This window comes from Lissotriton helveticus, chromosome 12 (genome assembly GCF_964261635.1).
Source record: "Lissotriton helveticus chromosome 12, aLisHel1.1, whole genome shotgun sequence".
In the NCBI taxonomy this organism is placed as follows: domain Eukaryota; kingdom Metazoa; phylum Chordata; class Amphibia; order Caudata; family Salamandridae; genus Lissotriton; species Lissotriton helveticus.
In genome coordinates this window covers 16,735,301-16,754,983 of record NC_136073.1, presented here as the reverse complement: position 1 = coordinate 16,754,983, position 19,683 = coordinate 16,735,301, and the positions used below count along the sequence as shown (strand labels likewise).

At 46.4% G+C, this 19,683-nt stretch overlaps 2 protein-coding genes across 3 annotated transcripts in view; both read left to right on the top strand.

Annotated features, from left to right (window-relative positions):
- LOC144799087 (spindlin-W-like) overlaps positions 1-17,627 on the top strand; it is an 85,701-nt gene extending 68,074 nt beyond the window's left edge. Inside the window, exons 5-6 of one of the 2 annotated variants that reach the window (XM_078670274.1) lie at positions 9,809-9,939; positions 16,587-17,627. In XM_078670274.1, the coding sequence (XP_078526400.1) occupies positions 9,809-9,939; positions 16,587-16,607 (152 nt within the window). In that variant the 3' untranslated portion in view covers positions 16,608-17,627. Of the gene's footprint in view, positions 1-9,808; positions 14,259-16,586 lie in introns of those variants that run through there. The other variant, XM_078670272.1, reaches the window with a different exon arrangement.
- LOC144799088 (spindlin-W-like) overlaps positions 17,108-19,683 on the top strand; it is a 30,512-nt gene continuing 27,936 nt past the window's right edge. Inside the window, exon 1 of the mRNA XM_078670277.1 lies at positions 17,108-17,225. The gene's annotated coding sequence lies outside the window, so the exon portion shown is untranslated. The remainder of the gene's footprint in view (positions 17,226-19,683) is intronic.

Genomic DNA, 19,683 nt, shown 5'->3' with positions numbered 1-19,683 from the left:
CTTTTTGACTACTCTTTTGAGACTTTTGTCTATCCCCTTTTTTATCCTGGTGCATGTAGGGATCACCGGCTTTAAGTATTGTGGGACATGCCGCCGTAATATGTTGTGGCGGACTCCCTCGATGTGTGCCTCTACTGCCTGGATGACGGGACTGTCGAGCCATGGCCCTGAAAGCCTTGCGAGAGCGGCGTCGGAAATTGCTGGAGGTTCGGCATTTGTCACACAGCCGCTCTGGGTCCAGGGGCTGTTCCCTTTTCAAGTCTTCACCTTCGGATTCCGGTAAGCGACGCTATAAAAAGAAGTCTAAGAAGCGTGTTCGCTCTCCGACATTTCCCTGTCGCTCCTCTGAGGCGGACGAGGGGGACAGGGGCTCTGCCCCTGCGGCTCCTCTGGAGCCTTGGAGTCCCGCAGCCTACTCACCATACCCGGGTCCGTCGGCGACTTCCGAACAGGTGCAAGAGTTTCTTGCTGCCATGGACTACCTTTTTAGGCCCCGGGCTCCTGCCGGCGCACCTTCGGGCCCAGCGGTCCCGTGTCCAAGTCCTGCTGGCCCGGCGGCTCCGGCGCCACAGGATCCTGCGCCGCTGGCTCCAGCCCCGGCGCCACGAGGTGCAGCGCTGCCGGCTCTGGCCCCAGTGCTGCTCTCAGCTCCACCCCGGCGCCCAATGGGTGCCGTTTATCCCACTCCTCCCCCGGTTCCAGGACCATTTTGTTCCGGCCTGGAATCTGCATTGGGAAGCGGGTCCAGCCGGCCAGCGCCATTCTCGGCTCAGTTCCCGACACCGTTCGTCCCTTCTCCGGCTCTGCCGCTGCGGCCGGCTCCCTCTACGTCAGAGGCGGACGACGACTGGGACTGGTCAGAGGACCCTCTTGCCCGGCAATGTGATTCCTAGCAAGATTGGGTGGATGACCTGGAAGACACCGGTGACCTCGATGTTTCTTCTGATCCGGGGTTTGCCTCTCCCCTGCCTACTATGGAGGAGGGTGCTTCCTACACCATGGTGCTCCGTCAGGCTGCGGAGGCTATCCCACCCGCCAACTTAGATCATCCGGTCAAGCCCTTGCCGCAGTCCCGCGCATCCGAAAAACCACCATGGGCGGCAGATCCTTCTCCTTCCTGGCTGCCAAGGCCTGGAACTCACTCCCCACCCACTTCCGCCTCACTCAAAATCACTTCTCCTTCAGAAAAGAATTGAAAACTTGGCTTTTCGATAAACAATGAACCCTTCCCTCTAGCGCCTTGAGACCCTCTGGGTGAGTAGTGCGCTATATAAATGCCTGAACTTGAACTTGAACTTGAACTATCAATCCCGACCTCCCTACTGTGGCCCTCAAAACCAACCTCCTTACAGAGGTGCTCCAGACTGCGTCTACATCGTCGGAGCCGCTGCTTCCTTTCATTGAGGCCCTTACCAAAGTCCTCTTGGTTGCGGGGGCTACGGGTGCGCCGATGGATAAAAACGTCACCAGGCATCACCGCCTGGTGGTCCCGCCTTCCTAACCGCTCACCCTACACCTGAGAGCCTGGTCATTCAGGCCTCGGCATCGCAGAGTGCCTTTCCCACGGCTCCGCCGGATAAGGACTCTAAAAGGCTGGAAAATTTGGTAAGAGGTTGTTCTCCTCGGCCAGCTTAGGGCTGCGGTCGGTTAACACCGCCTGCTTGTTGTGCCGTTACTCCAACGCAGTGTGGGATTCTGTTGCTCAGGTCTTGCCTCAGTGTTCCGAGGAGGTCCAGGCTGTCCTTTCCCAAGCGATTGCTTAAGGTAAGGATGTGGCTAAGTTTGCCATCAGGTGTGGTTTTGACAACGCTGATTCGTTGGGAAGGGCAGTTTCCACGACTGTGGTGTTGCGCCATCACGCCTGGTTGCGTTCAACTGGGTTCTCGTCCGACGTCCAGGGCTCGCTCATGGACATGCCCTTTGATGGCTCCCACCTCTTTGGCGATAAGACCAACAGTGCACTGGAGTGCTGTAAGGACTCACGGGCCACAGCCGAGTCCTTGGGTCTTTCTACGAAGAACCCTGCCACTCCTGGGTTTCGTTCCTTTCGTGCCAGGGCAGAGGCACCCAGGCACGCTCCTCCAACAAGCCGGTGCAGAACCAGCCTCAGCGCGGCTGTGGCTTCCGGAGGGGTGGGTCTGGGACCAGCATGCGGGTTAGTCCACCTCTACCCCCACTGTTTCCACCTCCTAATCTGAGCTTCAGGGAGCACCCCACGCCGATGGGTGTCAGGGTCCGCCACCAACTCCACCACTGACGCGAAATTACATTGGACAGGTGGGTGCTGCAGATAATCTGCAAGGGTTATTCCCTTCCCTTTCAGTCCTCCCCTCCAGCCATGCTGCCTCGGTGCCACCGCATGTCGGGGGATCATTTGGTTCTTCTCCAACAGGAAGTTACAGCCCTCTTGGCCAAGGGGGCCATTGAATGCATTCCTGTACAGGAAGTAGGGAGTGATTGTTATTCCCACTACTTTCTGGTTCCCAAGAAGGACAAGCGGGGCCTGCGCCCCATCTTGGACCTCCGGGACGTCAATCTCTTCCCCCGGAAGGAGAAATTCAAAATGCTGACTCTGGCTCAGATCCTGGCTGCCCTCGACCCTGGAGACTGGATGGTAGCGTTGGACTTGCAGGACACTTATTTTCACATCCCCGTCCTGCCGGCCCACCGGCGTTACCTGCGGTTCATGGTAGGCCAGGAGCATTTTCAGTTTGCCGTGTTCCCCTTTAGCCTTACCAGCGCCCCTCAGGTGCTCACAAAGGTGATGGCGGCGGTCACGGCTCACCTGCGCAGGTCGGGGGTTTCAGTCTTCCCCTACGTCGACAACTGGTTGTTGAAGGCTGGCTTGCCCCAGGCTGTCGCCAACCACCTTCAGACTACGGCTGACCTCCTGCAGTTGCGGGGCTCTCCATCAACGTGCCTAAGTCGCACCTGAGTCCCTCTCAGAAGCTCCCCTTCATCGAAGCGGTTCTGTATTCGACACTGTTTCGGGTTTATCCTCCCGACTAGCGAGTCCGGGATATTCAGGCTATGATTCCGATCTTTCGGCCTCTATCCTGGGTTTCAGTCGGATGACCCTACGACTCCTGGGCCTGATGGCCTCCTGCATCCTGCTGGTGACACATGCCAGATGGCATATGCGGGCTCTGCAGTGGGACCTGAAGTACCAGTGGGCGCAGCATCAGGGCAACCTGTCCGATCATGTCCAGATCTCGGAGGGCACTGCTCAACAATTACAGTGGTGGCTCACGAATCGAGATTGGGTCAAGAGCAGATCCTTCTCCCTTCCCCAACCGGAGAACACAGTGGTGACGGATACGTCCCTCCTGGAAAGGGTTGGCCACTTGGGAGAGGCAGACATCAGAGGCCTCTGGTCCCCGGCGGAGTCCCGGCTCCATATCAACCTTTTGGAGCTGCGGGTGATCCGGCTTGCACTGAAGACATTCCTCCCCTCAGTCAGGGGGAGAGTAGTGCAGGTGTTCACGGACAACACCACGGCCATGTGGTATTGCAACAAACAGGGCAGGGTGGGGTCCTGGACCCTATGTCAGGAGGCTCTGTGCCTCTGGACATGGCTGGAGCATCAAGGGATTACCTTGGTGGTTCAACACCTGGCCGGTTCTCTGAACGCCAGGGCTGACTAACTCAGCCGCCGGTGCTTGATGGATCACGAATGGCATCTGAACTCTGACGTGGCGCAAGGTCTCTTTCAGCAGTGGGGAGAGCCTTGGTTGGATCTATTCACCACCGGAGAAAACGCGCAATGTCATAAATTCTGCGTGTTGGAATTTCCAAGGCGGCACTCGCTCGGCTACGCTTTTCATCACGAGTGGAGTTGCGGTCTGTTGTACGCCCTTCCGCATATACCACTTCTGCCCAGAGTGCTGAAGAAGATCAGACGCGACCGGGCCCAAGTCATCTTTGTGGCTCCGGATTGGGCACGAAGATACTGGTATCCCGAGCTACTCAGCATGGCGATCGATCCCCTGATCCGATTGCCTCTTCGGAAGGATCTTCTGTCGCAGCAGCAGGGGACGGTTCTCCACCCGAACCTGTCCAGCCTCCACCTCCATGCGTGGAGATTGAGCCTTTCGATCTTCCTCCCGTAGTCTGTGATGTCATTCTGGCAGCCAGGTGTCCCTCTACAAAAACTGTGTACGCCTGCAGGTGGAACAACTTTGTGGCATGGTGCACGGCGTAGGCTGTGGATCCTCTCCGAGGTTCTTTTGTTCCTTTTTTCTTTAGCCTAGCAGGGCTCTGCTCTGGGCACTATCAAAGGTTATCTTTTGGCCAATTCCGCCTTTCTACGGCTTCCTGATCAGCCTTCTCTTTTTAAGTTCCCGGTTGTGAATCGTTTTCTAAAAGGCATTACGCACACGTTCCCTCTGGTGCCGTTTATTATGCCTCAGTGGGACTTAAACCTTGTCTTGACGTTTCTGATGTGCGCTCCCTTCGAGCCCCTTCATAACTGTCCTTTACGTCTTCTCACTCTTAAGACTGCTTTCCTGGTAGCTATCACCTCTGCCAGAAGAGTGAGTGAGCTCCAGGCTCTTTCTTTTAGACCTCCTTTCCTTCCTATTCATCTGGACAAGGTAGTTCTGAGGACCCGTCCTTCTTTCTTGCCAAAGGTTGTCACACCCTTCCACATCGGGCAGACCATAACTTTGCCTACCTTCTTTCTGCCTCCACATCCTTGAAGAGAGGCTCCACAGTTTGGACCCAAAACGCTAGGACGCCTAAGGGTAGCTATCGCGCTATATAAATGCTCTTTTCAAAACGTGCGCTTTCCTTCTATCTGAGCCGCACACAACAGTTGGCTACGTGGGTGCCTAAAAAGGTTGGGACGTGCACAAACGGACCATTTCTCGGTGGGTCGTTCTCTGCATCAAGGCCTGTTATTCGTTGGCTAAGAAGGAGCCTCCTGTGGAGCTGTGTGCCCCTTCCACCAGGGCAACAGCAGCCACTACTGCCTTGGGACACGACGTTCCCTTGCAGGACATTTGGCAGGCAGCTACGTGGGCCTCGCTGCACACGTTTAGCAAGCACTACTGCCTTGACAGTTGAGTCCGGAGGGACTTTCTGGTGTAATCTTGTTCGCAGACCCACCAACTGGGTTGGTATTATTGGTGTATCTATTCTAAGGTAAGGAATCTATCACTAACGTGTCTCTTTCAGATGCACAAGTTACTACTTGTGTAATGATATATCTGTAAGAGACATTAGTTCGTGATAGATTCCTTACCGCCCCACCCGTCCTCCCCTTTCTGCGAACTGATTACTAGGGTTAAGGTCATCCCTTTTAGGGCCCTAGTTTTATGCACCAATGGTCAGTATCTTGCATGGCTCTGCGTTCCTGGTGCGGAAAGTAGTGTACAGAACTGGCGTCAGCGCGCATGGGTGGCGCCTAAGTACTCTCCGTGACGTCATCTCGGTGCCTATTACGCCAGTGACGGATGCGGAACCGCAGAACGCCACCTACTGACGCGCAGGGGTACTGCTAAGCAAAACTTTCCAGTCTGACGCCTGGGGATATTCTAAGGTAAGGAATCTATTACTAACTAATGTCTCTTACAGATATATTGCTACACAAGTAGTAACTTGTGCATTAATAGATATAGTGTGGCAGTGTGCAAAACCTCATTCTAGAGCAAAGAAGATGAAATACATTATTTTCTTTTAGATGTACTTAATTGCAATCACGCCGAGCCTTGGATTATGAAGGCACCCAAATCTAGCATTCATATGTAATAATTGGCTGCGTAGCATGCAAGTATTTGATACAAAGGTGGTCTGCAATCAGATCAGTACTTTTTTAGGGTTAATGTAAAAACCTTCTAGGTTTTCTTGGTGCGCTTGTCTTGTACATTAATTTAATTCATATGTGGCCTTTTTCAGTATTGATTGTGGTCCGCATAAGAGAGAGAATTTTTTTTAAATCATACTTGCAAGACAGAACTAGTCCAAATTATATTTTCTATCATATTTCTCCACCTCTTACTTTAACCACTAACTATATTAATAATAGTTTTCCTTTCCTATGTGGTTCCGTAGGTGTCCTTCTGATGCACTCCAATCCACATCCATCCACTTCCCAACACCAATCCGCCCCAGAACAATACAATCCACCCCACCCCAATCCAGACCACTCAACCCAATCCATATAATTTAACTCCATAGTACGCAATCCCAATCCACATAATTCCAGTACTCTCATTACCACATAATTCCACTGCATACCATGCCACATAATCCCACTACGAAAATCCACTCCATACCACACAATTCGATGCCAAACAATTCCACTACTAACAATTCCAATCCAACCCACATAATTCGACTGCACACATACACTCCATAACACATAGGTAAAGGACATTGCCATTTACAATGCCAATAGCTCTAACTCAAGCAATTGTGAGACCTATTGCATTTCCAGTGCTTGTTTTATTTGCACCCAAGAAACAGTTATTGGCAAATTCCATGTCTTGGGGGCATCTTCCGGAGAGGGACTGCAGATGTCTGTCAGGTGTGGTGTAATGTATAGGCCAGCAACCCTACTGTATTATGGCTTGGCTTTTTGATGGTTTTTCTTTGCCCATGTGCTTATATTGTCTGCAAGAGGGACAGCAGGTTAATACTTTATTAATATGGAGACTTTCGTCATGCTCTTCTTAAATCGGTCTTCACTCTTGGCAAAAAAGAATGTGGTTCATGTTTTTTCTGTTTGGTCTTCAGAGCTATGGTGCAGCCATCAAGGAATGCAACCTGGTATCTTTTTGCTTTTTTCATGTGCTTCTCTATCAGAATAGAGAAGAGGAAAGTTTTCTTCCTCTGTGCGACCATAGACCTTGTCGGTAGGTGTAAACTTGCATGTGCTTGCACTCATTTTCAACTTCTCCCTCTTTTGCTTTCCCCCTCTTTTGCGTTCCCCCTGTCTTCTCATTTTTAGGTCAAGCCTAGACAGTGCTTGCGCAGTCTCTCCGAGAAATGATATACTTAGTGGGCTTACAGGCCACCAACTGCATTTCATTTGTTTGTCAGTGCTTTTTAAAAATCCTTGCTTCTGAGTGGTTAATCGTTCCACTTTGTCCCACCATTTCGTCATTGATTACTCCCACGGAGCAGCCCCGTGGTACTTGTACTCTTCCACTTGTCCCATTTTAGCAATTGTATAAGGGACTCGCGTTGCCTTTGTTGAAGAGCACTGCACACAAGCTCTCTATCTTTTCAGTGCTTGTTTACCACAGCACCCGCTTTCATGTGTCACTATTGCAGCCACATCATTATATAGTACAATCTGGACCCAAAGGTATTCAAGCGCTTTACATGAGCGCGCGTGGGGAATAAATGATTTGCCCAAAATGTTGAGCCAAGACTCTCACCCACATTATTATTTAGCGCAGTCTTGACTAAAGGTATTGAAGCGCTTTACATGAGAGTACGGGAAGATTAAATGATTTGCCCAGAATGTTCATCCAATGCAGTGCATTTTCACATGTTTGTGTAATTAACAACCGTTAAAAACTCTGTGTTTAGACTCCATATATACAACCAGGCGTATTTCGTACACAGTGGCCCCTGCCACAGTAACCTGGTGTGGAAAAAAAACAATGGTGATACTAGGAGGTCAGCATTGGCATCCAAAAGGCAAGACCTATTGGCTCTGTCAATGCTTGTTTCTTTCTCTCCTGGAAGGCAGTGGGTGCTTTGCGTGAGTGCCCATTTATCATCCAGAGGCCAAGCCTAAGACATAATGAAACTAAAATAATGTTTTCTCTACTTTTGTGTGCAAAAGGAGGGACTTCAGATTCCCTAGTAATTATTTTTTTTTATGTTTGTTCCATTTTCCTCACTAGGTATTAGATCTTCACATCCAAGAGTGTTTTTTCCAAATTTGCTCGTTTATTTTACATTTGACTAATATCAGAATATCGTGATGGATCAGGAAATGCTATTTAAGTGTAATCTTGGTACTCCATCATGGCTACTTTTTTTAATTCATAAACAGCCCATGTGCAAGCCAGTTGCCTAAAAGTGGGAAATGATACTTCTAATTTGTACACCATTCTCTGTCAAAAACAAATGTCCAGACTGACCCTACAATGCATTATGACACAGTGGATTTCAAAATGCAGTGTCCCCATTTCACTCTCCCCCACCCCTTAAAATGTTGCCAAATGCAAACCTGTTTTCCTTATTGCATTTTTCAAATACAAACAGTATTGAGTGTTTTCGAGATCTTGCATGCATGTAGAGACAGCATATTGTTTATGAATATAAAGGATTAAAAAAATCTGCGACTGGATGTTGTTAGCGGAATGCTTTCCAGTCATGTACTTTTAGAACTGCTTGGAATACTGGTCTTGTCAGCAGCTTGGTAATGTTTATTTACTAATATAACCAGTTCTTTTGTGGGCGCTTTAGTTTGTGTGTTGGACGGTGGGATGCTTTGTTTCTATTATCACACTAAACAGGCGGAAATTAGGCCCTTTTGTAAAGTTAAATATTAACCTTTTGCATGGAAAAGTTTCAGCTTGGCTTGCCGTAGAATTTGTGTCATCTTATATTTGCCTATACACTCCTATGGGAGAGGTGTGGCGCCGCGGCCAGGGCGACTGACGCTGGAATCTGGGGATCAGGGTTCGATCCCCGGCTCCGGCGGCAGGTTAGCCCAGCACCATGTGACTCTGGGCAATAGCTTGCTTAATCTTCCCGACGGCCCCCAGCGCCTAGAGACCCTTACGGGTGATTGTGCGCTTTACAAATGTGGATTATTATGTTCTGCGCCAGCCACTCCTGACTTGACGTTATTCATGCCACAACGCCGTAAAGCAGGACTGTACAGTTAAAGCTTTGAGACCTATTTGTACTTCATGGTGCTGGGATCCAGGGCTTACTGTCTGCTGGTTGGTGCGTTCTGGATTCAGCAACACCAGCATCTTTGGATTCGTAAGTGATCTGTACACCTTCCTGTCTATCCTGCTCCTCATAAGTAGAGTGGTCAAGGGGTACTTCCCAGTAATGCTCCGTTTTTAACATTCCTGACCAATTTGTGGACTTGGTATAGGTTTGAGAAAGTGTTGTTTATTTTAGAGTTAGCCAGCAAAAGAAGTTCCTGCAAGAATACTACGTTTGCAGGTAATAAACTTCACCTAATGGTGTCACTGTTGAATGTAGTTGCACTTTAAAAGGTTCACAGCTTCTGATATTTGCTTCTTTGTTCTCTGGTATGGTGCCATCTTATCACCACTGGAGCCATAACCCTTTTATTTTAGTTACTGTGTGGCAAATTATATCATGTTGTACAGTGTCTTGTTCTGAATGTACCTGTAAATGCCTCAGAGTGCTAGGAAGCAGGAGAAACCAACCAATCATGGTGTACCAAAAGTTGTTTTTCAGCCTGACTGGGATCATTCCCCAATGACACCCATTTTTCGAGGCTAGGACTGTTGTGCTGTTGCTTAATCTAGTTTAAAAATCTCATAATTGTACTTGTACCTAATAGAACCAGTTATATAATAACCAAAATATATCAATAATCACTTCTCATATGATTATCTTTTGAAGCGTGTTTAAGCTGGACCTTCAATGGCTAGCTGATGTCATATTTGGTGGTGTGTATTCGAGGCATTGTGTAGATTTGTAATTTGTTTTAGAACCATAGTGTTGCTGCTTTCCAGCAACTCCTTCCAAGAATCAAAACACATGGGGTATGCAAATAGTTAGTGGTGTTCTAAAACCCCAAAATAAAAGGACTTTCTCCTTGTGGGGGCTTGCGATAACTTATTATTTCTTCTTTTCATTTCAGAGAACAAGTTTCTGCTGCCGCCAGACCGGGGTTCTTCTGACGTGGAAGAAGAAGAGGAGAGCCTGGCTGGCAAGCCAGTAGAATATGTTAATGAGAAAGGAGTAAAAAAGACTGGAATGTTCATCTACCAGGTCCCAGCCAAGCCCACTGTGTACTTCATCAAATTCAATGATGACTTTCACATCTATGTCTATGATCTTGTTAAAACTTACTGAAAAGAGGAGACAAGAGTTTGGCACAATATGGAAGGGCCTTAGCTTGAAATTGATAGATCTGGGCTTAGAAAAGACTGATCTCACCCCGGTCGTATGAGGGGCTACTCCAAAGTTGGGAGATAGTAGATTGTTGTTTCCCATTTGAGCTCTTTTTTCAAATTTCTTTTGAGACATATGTCTGTGTTCAAGAACCCATTTAAGCTGGTTTTTTTCACATTTCTCTTGCACCTTACCTCTGTGTTTGAGTCCCATGTGAGCTCCTTGTTTCAAAAATTCATTTGGGACATAAGTCTGCGTTCAAGTCCTCTTGTCCTGAAGAGAGTAACAATTGGTTAAAATGCAGGTAAAAGTTAGGATGCATGTGTTGTGGAGTATTGGGGGTAGATTCTGTGGCTGCTCGTGCCATTCACACCGACTCCGATGTGTTTGCTCTAACAATGGTCAATGTTCTGAAACTGAGAACAAGTATTCGATCGTTGCAGCCTGTGGCCTTTATCCCCATACATGAAAACAAATGTACACAAGTGCTTTAAGAGTAACTTCCCGTTTATTATGAGATCTAGTTTGAGGTGTCTCTGTTTTGCATGTCGCTTTATGCAACAGGAAATAAGTGTTAAGTGGTTACTAAGGGAGGTGGTTCTGGTCATCGCCATCATTCTCCACCAGGATACTGACTTTACACAAACCCAAAGAACCGGTTACTTGCAGCAGTCGCCAACAGAAAGAGTGATGGTGTGTGTATTCCACCACAGTCGATAGTCTACAAAGGCCTTCAACTGTGATTCGGAGTATTAGGAATTGGGGGCATAGGAAACAGGAAAAAAGCGTTTTTTCTTTCAATGACTACTTGAGTCCCTGTCCTACATCGAGGCATTGGTGGTGTGCGTGTCCCAGCTTCTCAGGAGACTAGAACGGTCAGTGTGTGCCACATTGGCTATTTGCTAGTGCTTTCTACTGTATTGTTAATACAAAAGCACATCTTAGCAGAGCTGGCAGCCGGGTCACTGGACTAGCTCTTGCCTTTCATCTCACTCATTGTGCAATGCACCGCTCTAATGCTGTGCTAGGGCAACTATGTAGAAGTTTGCTCTGAAATGTGCCACGTTCACATGTTTGTTTGGATCAATCTTCATGCAGGTGAGTTATACAAATGCATTTCATACAACCTCTCTTACCTTTGGAGGATGTGGTAGCATCATTCCATTGATTCTTCGGCAAACATTTAAAGCTATCCCAAACAACCCCTACCTCTTAGCACTGGAATCTGCTGTTACTGGCATGGCAAGTCGCGTGAGAAATGTGTTTACAGCCTGCCAGTGTTCCAGAAAGATAATTTAACCAATGGTGGTCTTCACTGCCTGTTATCCCTACATTTAATAGTGAATAAAGCATAGGAATCATCTATTACTTTCATACCCTACGTAGATCACTAGTGAAATAAGAATACAGTGAATTCAGCAGGAATGTTAAACTTCCTTCTCTGTCCAAAGAGGTTTTGACTCCCAGATCATGTTGTAGTTATGACTTGCAGCTCTGTGCATATAAACTAAAATGGTAGGGAAAGGAAAATAATTATATGCAGTTTCCTTGTATGGGTGAGTGAGAGACAGTATTTTTCTGTTGGATAGTCCATAGGAGAGTTGAGCGATACTTAAGGGTTAAAACCACCTTTCCATGATGGTAACGGCATAGATCAAGCAGGCTGGCTTGTATGGGGGAGTTCTCACTGACTGCGCCTGGGTTGGTACGAGATGTATGATGTTTGTTTCATGTCATAGTTTTGGATATCCAGTGATTAGTTCTGTTTTCGTTTGCCACATGCCCACTGTCCGTCATTAAAAAGATGCACAGCTATACCATAAGTTATACAACTTGATCTTGTTGTCTCGCTTCCAACGTACAATTGACTGCACAAGGGGTGTCAGGAGATCTCACTGTACAAATTTGATGCATTCGCTCCTAGCCAAAACCACCACCACTCACGTACATACTAGGAAATTATACCAGTAAATCCTGTTACTTCACGGTAAAGCACCAGCTTAAGTTCACCCTAGTAATGATATGTTTTGTCAGGAAAGAGTTCAGTTCGATCACAATGATCGTTGTCTCTGCTGCTGCTTCTCCTCCAGGAGGAGAGGTGAACTCTAATCAGTTACCTGTAAAGGTGCCTCGAGATGGATACTCAGAAGGGCTTTTGTGTGTTGTGATTGTGTGGTATTGCTTGTCATTCCATCAGTGTTTGAGTTTCTAGAACTGGAACTGCATAGAGCGGTTATGCACTCCTGGTAAGAGCTGTCATTGGTTAATAATTTGACCGTGTTTCTGAGCAGACTGTTCCAGTGTCTGTAGTTACTTACACTCAGATTGTCGGTTATAGTTGATCTTCCAACTGCAGTTATTGGCCGCATTCCTCTGCAGCAGAATGTTTAGCTGTCAAGAAGACAGCTACTGTCTCTTTTGTCAATTTAATTAGGAGAAACTTTGGGTGTAACAATGTCTAAGTTTGGAGATTCTTTTGATTGGTGTCTAAAAGTTCAGTTTGGGAACCCAACTCTTGCCTTGGGCTGGGGGCCTGTGAAAATACTGTGCTCTAAGACCGATATTTCTTAAATAACTTCTCAAAACTGAACATATTATTTGTTGGAGGCTGGTGTGATTGCACGTGTGGCCTTTATCTAGTTTTCAACCCTTCAGATTCAGCTGCTCTTTGCCCTGATTTAATGGGACAGTGTGGAAGCTCCTGGCTACGGAGCAACACATGGTTATAGTGGTGGCTCTATTAGCTGTTAAAATCAGGCAGAAAGCTTGGTGAGTGGACACCTTAACCTACGTAAATCTGGTTTAGGCATAAAGTAAGGTGTTTGATTTGGGAAGAATTGTCAGTAGCTTGAGTGAATCCCCACTTCATAGTAAAGCACATCCCAGCATTGAAATGGCAAATTATTATTTCCTTTACTTTCTACATTCTTCGACTTGCCCATGGTCAGAATACTGATGAAAAGAGTGCAGTATATGGAAGGAGACTCGTGGTCTCCTTAGAGGCAAGAGCCTCCTAGAGGTGGAGTGTTGGAGGCCAAAGAGGAGGTGAACTTCAAAAAATTATAGAATGCACTTTAAACTGACACAGGCCTCTGATTCTGCAAGGGACAGACTGGTGTCTTTTTTTTTTCTCTTACTCAGTTTTTTCCTCATTGTTGCTACACCTCCGCCTCCTGAATACATTGGGGAAATTTGAGATGAATTTCTTAGCCCCCAAAACATGAACTCTCTCTCCCTTTTCCAGGGCTTCTCTAACGGGGTAGGTCAGGACAAAACTGTGTAAACGATGTCTTTTGGGGATTAGTAGCACAAGTTTTGAGGTAGCACCTGATTTGACCTGCTCCCTCTTTCCTGGGTTTGTACTTTTTCCTATTCCTTCTTTGAGTCTGGAGCTTCTCTTTGCTGTGACCACACCGAGCAAGAGTTTTTTTTTTTGTCCCCCTCTTCCTTCTAATCGTTGCCTCAGTGTCTGGAGAAGCACTGGGTATGACTGTCCTTCTCCCTCTACCCCAGATTTGTAGGAGTGTAGGGTTGCCTTCTATTATCATACCAAGCTCAGTTCCAGTTTTGATTCTAGAGTGTTGATGAGTGGTGGCTTGCAGATAGCTTGCATTGTAAAGCCAATACCACTTCAGCGTTAGCGCAGTATTACCAGTGCACGGAGAACATGGACAGGGCCTGGTCTTGAGCCATTTGTTATGAAACCTTTGGGTGAAGTCATGTCAGGTGACCTGAAGCTCTTATATGTACTCCTAGTGCACTATATTCACTCCCCTCCCACGCAAGATCCTCAGGGCGGTACCATGACACCATTCTAGCTACCTGGTCTTAACTACACCCACTGCCAAAGAGTTGTTAACCCCCTGCCAGTCACTCTGCTGTGGATAGAAGCTTTGCTAACAAACTCATGGAGGAGACGCAAGTGTGAAAAAGAAGGTACAGTATTGGAAGTATCCATCCGCTTCTTGTTTTTGGGGTACTGCCATCTCTGCAGCGGCGCTGAATGAAGAGGAAGCTTGAGCTGTGTTTATGAATGACCTGTCCCTTTACATAGCCTGTTTACGCACAAGTGCAGTTGCTTTCCCTTGTGGTTGGTGCAAGAATTGCATCATCGTTAAAGTTCTGTTGAAATATGTTAATGCGCTGTTAGATCAGCTAAGACTTGCAATTAAAAACAGCATTTTTGTTTCTTAAAAGAGGACTTTGTTGTTTTTATTTCATCAAGTGGAGTTATTGAATAGTAAGTGTTTGTGTGGTGAACAGTAGCATTGGAACAAGGGAACTATCTGACGTCCTGGTGGAGCTTTACCAAATCGTCTTCACCATTGGCTATTTCGGTGCTACAGGGATAGTAGCAGCTCTGCCACTGCACCTGAGCCGGGCCTATGGCACTAAGCCCATCTTAGCACTGGGATTTCATGTGTTGCTCTTCGTGCATCTTCTAATTCTGCCCTTCAGCCTGTGCTGCTGCTCTAGTATGTAACCTGTGCTATTCTTGTTGTTCCAACAGGGTCCTATTCTGTCCTACTCAATTCCGAGTTCGGTTCTGGAACGACATATAGGGTCTATCAGTGAACCTCCGTTTTGGCCTGAGGAACATCGCAAGATCGGTATTAGTGTCTTGACACAGATCTTCCGGGGTGTATAAACTTTGCACCCACACATGCTCATAAGTCCAAAACCCACACCACCTTCTTAACCAGAATTCTCATAACAAACCCCCTTTGCGCCATTATTCCGTCTACTAACCCCCTTGTCGCTGCTGCACAAAGGTTAGTGGGACTACAAAAGTGTATAGATGTGCAACTTTCCAGAGAATTGAAGCAATCCGTTTTCTCCTATTTTCCCAGGTACTACTTCTATTGTCCAGTGTTACAGGGAAATGCTGGTTAGTTTTTATATTCACATTTCCCTTTTCAACAGGACCCTCCTTCATTCTAAATGTATCCCGCCAGCTTTACAGTCAGCTAGCTGGTTTTCTTTGGGGAAATTCTGTTGTACACAATATTCACTCTGAAAGTGTTTCTTGTACTGTTGTATAAAGAGTGTGTCTGTGAATCCCAGAGAGACTCATGATAAAACATAGTTCTGCTGATTCACCAAAAAGCAAAGTTTTGATTTTCTTTCTGAAGAAATGATTTGCCAAGCTGTCAGGGGAAAGAAGTATCCTCAGCTCTGAGATCTTCTGCCACGTCTCTCTAGATAATCTAAACTTGGGGACATCCAGCAAATCCAGAATGAACAAAGGTTAAGATAACAAGCAATGGTAAATGCATTAGGTTTCGCCTATGTGCTTAATAATAAGCTGTGTTTTGTTGTAAGTTGTAGCTTGCTTAGTAGTTCAGTATAAGTTACAGAAAGTCTGTTTAAGTGTTCTGACTTGTTTATGTAAAAAAAGGTAATATATTGTGCTGTTACTATTGGTACAGTGCGGGTAAGTAATAGCAAAATTTTGAAAAATGAAATAAGAGGGAAATAAATTAATTGATTTAATAGCAATATTAGGTGTTTAGAGGAGTTCTGACAGCTTTTGGGCCCGGTGCTACTGCACCTACTACTCTGTTCAAATAATGGCCCTGTTGTCTGCAAGATAACCACACTTGTGGTTGCCTGTTTAGTAGTAAAATATAGCATAGCTCTTGTATATTAACTTTATTTTTAACGTGCAGTGCCTATTAAACATTTAGAATTTGATCATAATGACCAAATAGATTAGGTTGAAAAAAATATATCTGATAATGCCTTCAAAGTGCAAAGAAAGGTACTGAGGCATGTATAGGAAATGTCACAAACGTGCTAAAGCATCTGCTTTACACAACTAAGTAATAAAAAGCAAGCATTCTAGCATACTGTTAGAAGCGGTCTGCCTTTTCTGTGGGAAGAGATCTTGACAGTGAATGGAACATAAACGGTGTGAACAGCTTTAGTAGAAGTATCATAAATGCGTGTAGCCAGAGGAAGTTAACAACAAAAAAGTTCCACACAAAAGCGAATGAACACCGTAATTTGGCATTAGGGTCTGATAAGAAGCCCCTTTTAAGAAATATTAAATAAAAGAGATTTCACAAGCACAGCGGTCTGAAAATCCTTGGTTGATTTGTTATGGCAAGGAAAAACAAGATTGGTGTTGCGACTTATCAGGTAGTGTGTTCTGCACAGCATCCTTTTCTCAAGATGCCAAGCAAAGTAGTAGATTTGGACCGAAATGAAATCATATTTTGTGAGCAGCTGTATTCTGAATATGTTCAGTGACTTGCTTAGAAGTCACAAGTAAACAGAACTATTAAGCGTGATGCTTTAATCTATTAATGCATTCAGTATTAGAATTTTATGGACCGGGTGTACGAGTGAGAATTTTATGAAATGGTTGAGGTAAAACAAAATTCGTAGGCCAGATGAATTTTGATTTGTCAGCTCTGAGCCACAATGCCAAGAATAGGTCCCAAGTGCTGAGGTTGTTGTGGATAAGCAAAAGCTCCATCTTGGACGGATTTATCTGACTGCACATTTCATTCATCCACCAGGGAGAGGTCTTCTCGGTGTGAATTAGCCTCACTACCCGGCAAATCCAGCAGTAGGTGTGTGAGGTGTACATGAATGAAGAAGTGAAACTCCATTTGCTGCAGAAGCCGAGCCAAAAGTGTTAACTAAGGTGAACTCATTGTCTGAGCTCAATAGTGGGTGACTGACCTGCTGTCGGAAAGGAATTTCCCCATTGGCTGGAAGGATATGGGCGTCCGCTCACCAAACATGGAGGACCTTGCAACAGCCCAGCACACAGCAAGTTAACGTTGAGGCCCTGCGGAGTCAGTCATGGAAGGACTACCACTTTGGAGCCCATAAACTACGCCACTCCTTGAGATAATGAAAGTTGTTGCACATCAAGTGAAGCTCACAGTCCCACCATCACGGAAGGCAAGAATGCTTTGTTCATGACCCGTTCCCCCGTGCTGTGGGAGCCACCCAATTACCATCAGTAGGTAGAAAAGATTGCCCTCTTGAAAAACTTACCATTGGAACCTCTGGTCCCTGCTCCCAGACTTGCCTAGCCCCCAACTTCACCCTGAGGTCTTCTACACCATTGCCTTGGTTATGCTGATACTAGAAGCTCTGGACTGAGACCAGTGAGCTCTGAGGTACAAGCCCCCATCGGCCAATGAAAGGTAGGTGCATCTATTCCTTACGGTGGTGGGACAGTGGGTTGGACCAGCAACATGCGAGTTTGTACCAACTACTGAAGCAAAATCATTGCACTACAAGTTTTTAGTATGTCTTTATCTTTAAAAAGTAACCCTACGCAACCTTCTCTTGAGAATTCAAAGTTAACTATGTTTATTTTGCTTTGCGCCTATGCACTATAATACTGTTTGTGGTAGAACTCCGGCCAAATGTTTGAGACGTCTGGTTTTCACTGCTTATCTTAGTTTTTATGTTCTGTTTATTTTGCTTATGTATTGAAGATCAACAAATTAAAAATGTAAACCATACAGAAACCATTTATGATTCAAACTTTTAGAAGTTGTACAATTGTTTGTGCCCAATTAAAGCACTTTTCCCTTACAAAATAACACTGGCTAGACCTTGATCTTGTTTGCAGGTGTTGTGTAAAATTTATTTTGAGTGTCAACACCGCCGACCTTCTGGGACTACTCTGCCTGCAGAGAGTTACGTGCTAAATAAGAATAATTGGTTATCCAGTTTGGGGTTTAGTAATACTTTGGGTGAAGAATAGGAGTGATTAACAACTCCAACTGATGAAACAGGAGCATCCCCAGTAACCCTTGACTGCCTTGGGCAAAACAATCGAGCTGTATCAGTCTCCTGGACAGACCATAAGTATGACACTGCAACTGACAGAAACACAGGTTCTCAATTCTGTGACAATTTGCTTTCTATCTTTAGTATCCACCTGGAGATTGCAATTGCTGATAATAGGCCATCACATGCATAAGGGGGAGTGCAGCTAACCACTACTTACCCAGGGAATACGACCTGCTACTGCCAGCTTGGATCAATGCTTGCCACTCAATCTCTGCTTGCTTCCTAAGAAGAAAAGCTGCTGCCAAACACATTACTGAAGAAACTAGTCAAGTGGTTTGCAGGGGTGGCCTTCCCTTTTAGGCATCGGGGATCTGTTCAACCTCAGGATGTGAATTTGCCTGATGGTTAGCACAGGAATATAGAGGTGCCTATGCCATCATCACACAGACTGTCCATGGCTGGTCAAGGCCCAAGCCTGGCACTGGGTCTATAAACCATAGGCGCTCGCATTTGTGATGCACCACAGCATCACCCACAAAGGTAGCCCCAGGTACATAACCCACAAAGGTACCCCAGGTACTCGAGTCTTAAGTTAGGCAATTCTTATGGCTATTCGTCGGCCAGGTTGTCACCTCATCCATCTCATCACAGAGTGGGCAGGGGTCAACTGGACAAAGGGAGCCACTGGGAAAAATATGAAATGACAAAGGAAGGGTAGGGAAAAACCAAGACACAAGGAGATAGAGAGAAGGAATGCTAAGGGATCCATTGGAAGAGGAGGGTTGAGCAAGGGTGAAAAGATCTAATTGAGAAAGATGAGGAGTAAGGTGTAAAATAATAATAATATAGCTGGTGCCTGCCCATTGCTACATATTTCAACTTCATAGCAACAGTTCTGAACCAGCTTGTGCATAGTAATTAAACTGAAGCCATGAAGGTTAAGTCATCATAATGTGTAAGGAGAGAGGCAGAAGCCGTAAAAGCAACAGAAGGATTCATTGACAGCAATCTGGGATGGACTCATTTCCAGCTGGGAACATACAGATCCATTCTCCATCTGCCATTCTGTTAGAGCCAACTGGGCTGATGCTGGTTGACTGGGTCTGCCTTGGGTTGTATTGCAGGTTAGCTCCAGGAGAGCTCAGGGCACCCCTGGGTGGCATGGGGTCTATAACCTCACTTCCATCCTGCCTCTCCCGAGCTGGTACATGAAGACATACTGACATAGGCCTATGTAATTTCTGTCAACTGTGGAGCTCATTTGATTGAGTAAAACTCTGTCATCTCACTCCATCCTTTAGAGCCCCAGAGCTTTAAGTCTAGGTCAACAAATGGATCATTAGCAACACCACAGCACAGAAGGTGAAATGCTAATACTGGGGGGCTGTCACCATTCCAGAAGTACAAATCTCAGAGGCAAATGATCAGTCCACACTAAAATCACACGAGGCAGGTTTGACTGCAGCACAATGTATTTGCCAGTGACAGCCTAATTTTGTTAGTGTTCAAGCATTTAACTCAGAAGCGATTATTTTAGACCCAACAAAGGTTCCTCCAAGGATACAGATTTATGCATTTGTCTGCTGTCTCCAAAATGAGGACTATCCTTCCTTAAGCCAGTGCTAGAGGTGGCTGCCTCTGCTGAAGTACTCAGTGCACCTCTGTCTCAGGGGGGTCACTGTGCTACAGGCTGGGTCTCCCAGAGGCGCCTCTGCTCTGCCCCAGGGGGTCACTGTGCTACAGGCTGGGTCTCCCAGAGGCACCTCTGCCCCAGGGGGGGTCACTGTGCTACAGGCTGGGTCTCCCAGAGGCACCTCTGCCCCAGGGGGTCACTGTGCTACAGGCTGGGTCTCCCAGAGG